The sequence below is a fragment of the Sinocyclocheilus grahami genome, unplaced genomic scaffold (genome assembly GCF_001515645.1).
Source record: "Sinocyclocheilus grahami isolate Dianchi unplaced genomic scaffold, SAMN03320097.WGS_v1.1 scaffold2566.1, whole genome shotgun sequence".
Taxonomy (NCBI): Eukaryota; Metazoa; Chordata; class Actinopteri; order Cypriniformes; family Cyprinidae; genus Sinocyclocheilus; species Sinocyclocheilus grahami.
The window spans coordinates 39,949-47,460 of NW_015507745.1; the positions used below are offsets into that span (position 1 = coordinate 39,949).

The 7,512-nt window shown below is 38.4% G+C and overlaps 1 protein-coding gene across 1 annotated transcript in view; it reads right to left on the reverse strand.

Moving 5' to 3' along the window:
* Positions 1–6,798: 6,798 nt before the first annotated feature.
* Positions 6,799–7,512, reverse strand: part of LOC107575317 (zinc finger protein 22-like) — a 2,120-nt gene continuing 1,406 nt past the window's right edge. Inside the window, exon 3 of the mRNA XM_016261716.1 lies at positions 6,799–7,142. Coding sequence (XP_016117202.1) covers positions 6,799–7,142 — 344 coding nt within the window. The remainder of the gene's footprint in view (positions 7,143–7,512) is intronic.

A 7,512-nucleotide genomic window follows, 5' to 3' on the forward strand; every position in this document is an offset into this window, starting at 1 on the left:
AGCACCATCACACTGAACACTGGGGCCCCCCAAGGATGTGTGCTGAGCCCCCTCCTCTTCACTCTGCTGACCAACGACTGCACACCGTCACACAACTCCAACCTCTTCATTAAGTCTGCAGATGACATGACTGTAGTGGGTCTCATTAGCAACAGAGATGAGACAAACTATAGGAGTGAGGTGAGCCGCCTGGCTGGGTGGTGCAGTGACAACAATCTCTCTCTAAATGTGGAGAAGACGAAGGAGGTTGTTGTTGACTTCAGGAGAGTGCGCACTCAGAATGCTCCTCTGACCGTCAATCGTGTGACTGTGGAGAGGGTGAGCAGCACCAAGTTCCTGGGTGTGCACATCACAGAGGATCTCTCCTGGGCTGACAACACCACAGCACTGGCCAAGAAAGCACAGCAGCGTCTCTACTTCCTCCGCAAACTGAGAAGAGCCAGAGCCCCGGCCCCCATCATGTGCACCTTCTACAGAGGCACCATCGAGAGAATTCTGACGAGCTGCATCACTGTGTGGTATGGCGCGTGCAACGCATCCTGCCGCAAGACACTTCAGCGCATAGTGAGAGCAGCTGAGAAGATCGTTGGTGCCTCTCTCCCCTCCCTCCAGGACATTTACAACACCCGTCTCACCCGCAAAGCCCTCTGCATTGCAGGTGATCCCACCCACCCGACACACAGCTTCTTCAGTCTGCTGCCATCAGGGAGGAGACTGCGGAGTCTCCAGGCCAGGACCAGCAGACTGAAGGACAGCTTCATCCATCAGGCTGTACTGTTAATGTTATCTGTATGCACCAAGGGTCTGACAGTAACGCAATTTCAATTCTCTGTGTGTATGTGCTGTACATGTGGAAGAATTGACAATAAAGCAGACTTGACTTGACTATACTATCCGAGGCTCCTCTGGAAAGTTTCACAGGGTCTGGCAGATCTTTTTTATCTTATGTTGAATCCTTATGGGACACTATTTCATAATTGATCATATCTGGATTTTGTATGTAATGGGTGGTTTTGAATGGCTATCTGGGTTTAACTACTTTTGACAGGCTTATTCCTGTCTGGCGCCCGAACATTTTGAGTTGGTAAAATTATTATTTTTTTTTACTAAAACTGGTTACCTGGGTGCCACCACCGTTACAGTGTGGCTGAGATTATTGTATAATAATGAAAATCTAGATTCTTCAACAGATCACTACTGTGAGAGAGTACATGTGCTTTGAGTGTGAAAAGACTTTTATTTTAGCTGAACATTTGAAACTGAATGAGAGGATACACACTGGAGAGAAACCTTACAAGTATTCACACTGTGACAAGAGATTCAGTCTGTCAGCAAATCTGAAAAGACATGAGAGGATCCACACTGGAGAAAAAACTTACACATGCGATCAATGCGGCAAAACATTTTTGTGGGCTTCATACCTGAAGAAACACCTGAGAGTTCATACAAAGGAGAAGCCACATTCATGTCATTTGTGTGGAAAGAGTTTTTCACGTGTACAAATTTTACAGGTACATCAGAAAATACATACTGGTGTGAGAGAGTACATGTGCTTTGAGTGCGAAAAGACTTTTACTTCAGCTAGCAGTTTAAAACATCATGAGAGGATTCACACTGGAGAGAAACCTTATAAGTGTTTACACTGTGACAAGAGATTCAGTCAGTCAACACATCTGAAAACACATGAGAGGATCCACTCTGGAGAGAAACCGTATCACTGCACTGCATGTGGGAAGTGTTCCAGTCATTCATCTTCTCTACACAATCATACAAAAAAACAAACACAGTAAGTAGATCATCTTCAGATCCAGCACTTTCAGCTCTGATGGCTGCGTCCTCAACAAATGTGACACAATAATGCATCAAACAATAAAATATAATCTGGATAAATCTGTCATTACAAGCGACATGACAAAGAAACATTAAAGTTTTCTCAGTGAATAAAGTTCATCTTCATTTTCAAAACCAGCCGATTCAGCTGTGATATTCAGATCAACTCAAAGATAGAGTTCCTCCCCAAAGAACAATGTCCAAAATATTTATTTTTATATAATTTTACTTCATGATTTAAATGGTATTGTTGTGATTTCTTCTGAGTTTCATATTATGTTCAATTGTTTTATAATGCATATGTATCACTTGCTCTTTCATGAAGGAAAGCAGAGGTTTTTACAAACTGTTCTTGTTCAGGAAGCTGAGGAATAGACTGTAACACTTTTTTAAGAGAGACTGAGTTATATTTTTAATTCTGTTCTTCACTGTGTAAGGCCTCTGTGCAACAGATCCACCAAAAAGCTGCAGAATAAACACATTCCCAAAACAGGATCTAAAGATTCCCCCACACAGTCATCACGAGATCGTAAAACTGACAACACCTTCATTGTCTGGATTAGTTTCCTCTCAACATGATAATAGCTAATTCAATCAAGGGAAAAGAGAACTCCTTTGTCTGGACGAACTGAAGAGCCATTTAAGCAGCATACGGTTAAGTGCTACCTCGTGACCACTATGCATAAATCCATAGACTCTTTTAGGGCTGACATCACAATTACGTCACAGCTCTAGCTGGAGGCAAAACAAAGCAGACATTCAAAAACAGGTCCAATTCAACAGATTGAAAGATTCCAGTCAAGTTGACAGACGTTATCACTATCTCTTTGTTGTCTTCCTCTGGAGAAGAAAAATAACAATTCTAATCATGACAACACTGGGCGAAACTGTTGAAATGTCTCGCGTCAGATATGTTAGAGTGTAATTCTTACCTGTGATCGTGACCTCTTCAGCTCTGCAGCATTTTTTGGATTTTATTACTGATTTTGGCAAACCTGAATTTAAAAGAGTCCCTTGCCCACATACATCTGGCTAAATGGATAAAAATTGTCTAATTTTACACAAAACACCATACATTTTAACACATAAGTGGAAAAATTAATAATTATTGAGTTTGAAAGTGGTGGCAAAAGCCCAAAAGGCTCAATTTGTTGGTGTCCTGAGTTTTTAAACTCGGCTGTTGGACACATCTCAAATGGGGTGTTGACCAATTAGACATTGTCTTAGCTCGGGGGAGGGTTGCTTTTTTCTCCTTCCAATACATAAATCAACGTTATTAGTCACATGGTCCAAATATTCCCACTCTTGCAAAGTGTAAGTTACACATGATTTCTATAATAAGAATATGATAAATTTGACTAAGAATTGACTGATATCATCATTCAATTCTCAAACACAAACATACCAAACATGAATATAAACCTATAAACTATTTAATAGTTATTAACCCTTGTGTTGTGTTCAGAAACCTATCACACAAGTTTACAGAGCAAAAAAAAAAATTGCTTCGGATTAATCGTAGGCCTCATTTATTTGAGACAAATAAATGAAGCCTACGATTAATCAGAAGCAAATATAAATACAAAACCAGTCCTAAATGAAAGAAAAGAAGTTGACAAAAAGATTGAATTCAATCTTTGTTGATAATATAGCATAATGAGTGATTTATAAGCATTTTTTGAGGCCGGGTCCTTTTTGCTCTGTAACATCGCGGGTGTAACAAGGTGAAAAATCTCCCCCAGAAAAGTATGAAAATGATCAAAAACATTTTTAGAAGTAGTTATACCCTTTGTGAACGAAGTCACAAAATTTCAGTCCAATGCAATAACATTAACTAGTATTTTCGGGAAAAATATTTTTTTTCAGAGCAAAAAGGACCCGAACACCACATGAGGGTTAAAAATGACATACACAATCAGTTATTAGAACATGAAAGTCAAATGTGTTGGTAACATTCATCATAGGGAGTTATGCATCAGAATGATATTTGTTCATTAGTCCTTTTAGCATTATTTGGTTGATCTGATGCATTTAGTCATGTAAAAGACAGTCTCTGTGTCGTTCTGTGAATGTGAGGATGTGTTCTGTGAGGAACAAAAGGTCAAAAGGGTCTAGAAGGAATCTCAGTCTGGTTCTTGTCTTCGAGGTGGAAGACGTCAATCCGAGGAAGTCTTTAACTTGTGATTTCTATCATGGATTTACATGTGATGGTCATGCTGTGTGTCTCTTTGAATATTTATCTTGGTTACTTGCCCCAAATTTGACAATCTCCTTCCCGAGTTGAATTATCAGTAAGTGTTCTTTTGTTTTAATGCTGCAAGCTGTTCAAAGCTGTGAAAGAGTTGGTTGGTTAGGCTTGCTTCAGCTGGCCCACTGGCTTTATTGTGTTACGTTTGCTGTCGCACTGCTGGATCTGAAGATGATCTAGTCACCGTGATTGAGACTGTAGACTAGATAAACCTCTACTTTCTCCGTTATAAAAGCATGCTGTGTGTCTCTTTGACCATTTATCTTGGTTACTTGCCCCACATTTGACAAACCCCTTCCTGAATTGAACTATCAATGTGTTCTTTTGTTTTAATACTGCAAGCTGTTCAAAGCTGTGAAAGAGTTGGTTGGTTAGGCTTGCTTCAGCTGGCCCACTGGCTTTATTGTGTTATGTTTGCTGTCGCACTGCTGGATCTGAAGATGATCTAGTCACCGTGATTGAGACTGTAGACTAGATAAACCTCTACTTTCTCCGTTATAAAAGAAATATACACACAAGAGGGCAGTATATCATGGATGAACATATGACATGAACAGTCAGCAAGTTTGGCATAGCTTAGATGTCAATAAGCTTGTGCTGTGTAACGATGTGAGTGTTAGCACATTACATGTCAGGTTTGTGCCATCTAGAGTTTCATGACCAAACTAGAGATTTATAAAAGCATCTTCATGACATTAAAATAGATTAATCGTGCACAGCAGTTGTCGAGCAGATTTAATGGATTAAAATGACTATTGAACTCATCAGTGATCTGGACTTTGGTGTTTTCATCACTTTTCATTTCACATTTGTCTCTCAATTGAAATCGCATATGATTTAATGTTTCTTGTAGACCCGATGGATGTGAACAAAGCAGCAAAAACAGAAGCCAAAAAAAAAAAGGTAGGAAACGATGTGAGTGTTAGCACATTACATGTCAGGTTTGTGCCATCTAGAGTTTCATGACCAAACTAGAGATTTATAAAAGCATCTTCATGACATTAAAATAGATTAATCGTGCACAGCAGTTGTCGAGCAGATTTAATGGATTAAAATGACTATTGAACTCATCAGTGATCTGGACTTTGGTGTTTTCATCACTTTTCATTTCACATTTGTCTCTCAATTGAAATCTCATATGATTTAATGTTTCTTGTAGACCCGATGGATGTGAACAAAGCAGCAAAAACAGAAGCCAAAAAATCTGTCACTTTCCTTCGTTTACACTGGGAAGAAGCGGCTCCGGCTTTCAGTTTCATTGAGCATCAGTCCTGAAGAAACACCTGAAGATTCAGATAAAGGAAAGGAAGTCCTTTACTACAGATGCTAAACTGAAAGCAGGAAACTCACACTGGAAAAGTGTTCAAACTGCAACATGAGATTCAATCTGTCAGAAACTCTGAATACACATGAAAAGATTCACACTGGAGAGAAACCACATCAGAGTTTAATCAGTTAAAAGAAGGATTTTTTTTATTATTATTTTGGCATGATCTGCCCCTGAAGATTTTTCCCTCATTAATAAAATACTTTTGATTTGCATCTCTCTGGTAGTGATCCTCTTTCTCCCATCTTCACTCTTCACTGCGATAAGAGATTTAACACCAGGCGACTATGCCACTCTGGAGTTTGACCTGGGATATAATAATAATATATATAATAAATTTCCTCTTGAGGCAACACAGGTTTGTTCACAGTGACTCAGCAGGAGACATACAGTGGGTACGGAAAGTATTCAGACCCCCTTACATTTTTCACTCTTTGTTATATTGCAGCCATTTGCTAAAATCATTTAAGTAAATTTTTTTTCCTCAATGTACACACAGCACCCCATATTGACAGAAAAACACAGAATTGTTGACATTTTTGCAGATTTATTAAAAAAGAAACACTGAAATATCACATGGTCCTAAGTATTCAGACCCTTTATATATTAAAGAAAATACATTTTATTAAAGATGATGTTTTAAAAAAAGCACAGAGAAGAGAAAATCACAAACAGTTTAGTTACACAATATAATGAAATACAACAAGAGTGACCCGAGTAGCCTCAGACATCCGAATTCAGAGTGCAGAAGGGAATAAAGGGCACAACAAGGCCTCCATAGAAAGTCACTGTTCCCTTACACCTGTGCATAAACACACACACACACTCACGCCTACACACACCACCACGCATAGCACAGCACTCGTGAAGGAAAGACCACCACCAGAAATCCACCCCCGCCTTAGACACTCCGCTCCTGCAACAAACAACATTAGGTTATACACTGCTCTCAGAACACCACTTATAAAACCAGTCACTCCATAACAATAAACAATCAATTAATGCACACCAATTACTTAAAATTTCTTAATTTTGACACACAGGAAGTGACATCAAGTTAAATAATCTGGTTTATGGCTTGTGGATATTAACTACCTTGTTTCTGGTAGAAGTGCATATACCCGTGAATTCATTAAAAGTAAATAAATAAACTATGATTCACTTACCCTGTGTGCAACACACTTGGTTTGCATACTTCATTTGGCTGTTAAGGTGTTGATTACAAGACAAAAAATGTAACTGTACATGCTTTATTGTTCAAGCAAGACTGGATAAAGCATCAGCACAAAATGCATTATTAAACTGTAGATGGGCACAATTGATGTAAACAAAGTTACATACATTTAGAATTACATATATACAATTGTATGCGATACATCAGCACATTTCTACACTACAGTTCTACAAAAGATTCAAGCGTATGAACTCGCAGGTGATTCTTCAGTTCTGAAGCCCACAAAAATGTTTTGCTGCATTGATCACAAGTGTACAGTTTCTCTCCAGTGTGAATGTTCATGTGTCTCTTAAGGTGTGATGATTGTGTGAAACTTTTTCCACATTGATCACATGTGTACACTTTCTCTCCCGTATGAATATTAATGTGTCTCTTAAGGTTTGATGATTGAGTGAAACTCTTCCCACACTGATCACAAGTGAATGGATCCTCTCCACTTTTGACATGATTTTTCTCCTCAACTTCACTCAATTCTTCTTTCTCCTCATTATCTTCAATCAACTCTGCAACAAAAGTTTAAACAATAAATCTATATTAACTTGTTAAAAAATGAACCCTGATATAACAGCGGAAAGTAGACAATTGTATTACAAACCTTTGATCATTTTGATGTAATTTTATAAATTATACGTCCCTGAAACTTTCCATGAATGAGGTACACTGCTTTTCTAATTATTAGTTTTCAATCAACACAAACTCAGCACACCTGAAAAAATGATAGGTGCGTAGGAAAATCCAATTTTCCAAAATATAAAAAGATGCAATCCCACACACTATCAGTACTTGATAAATATTGCAATTTATTGTTATAAGCACAAGCAAAGTTTCTGTCCACTGACCTTCATCAGGCATAAATTATTACTTTTAAAATAT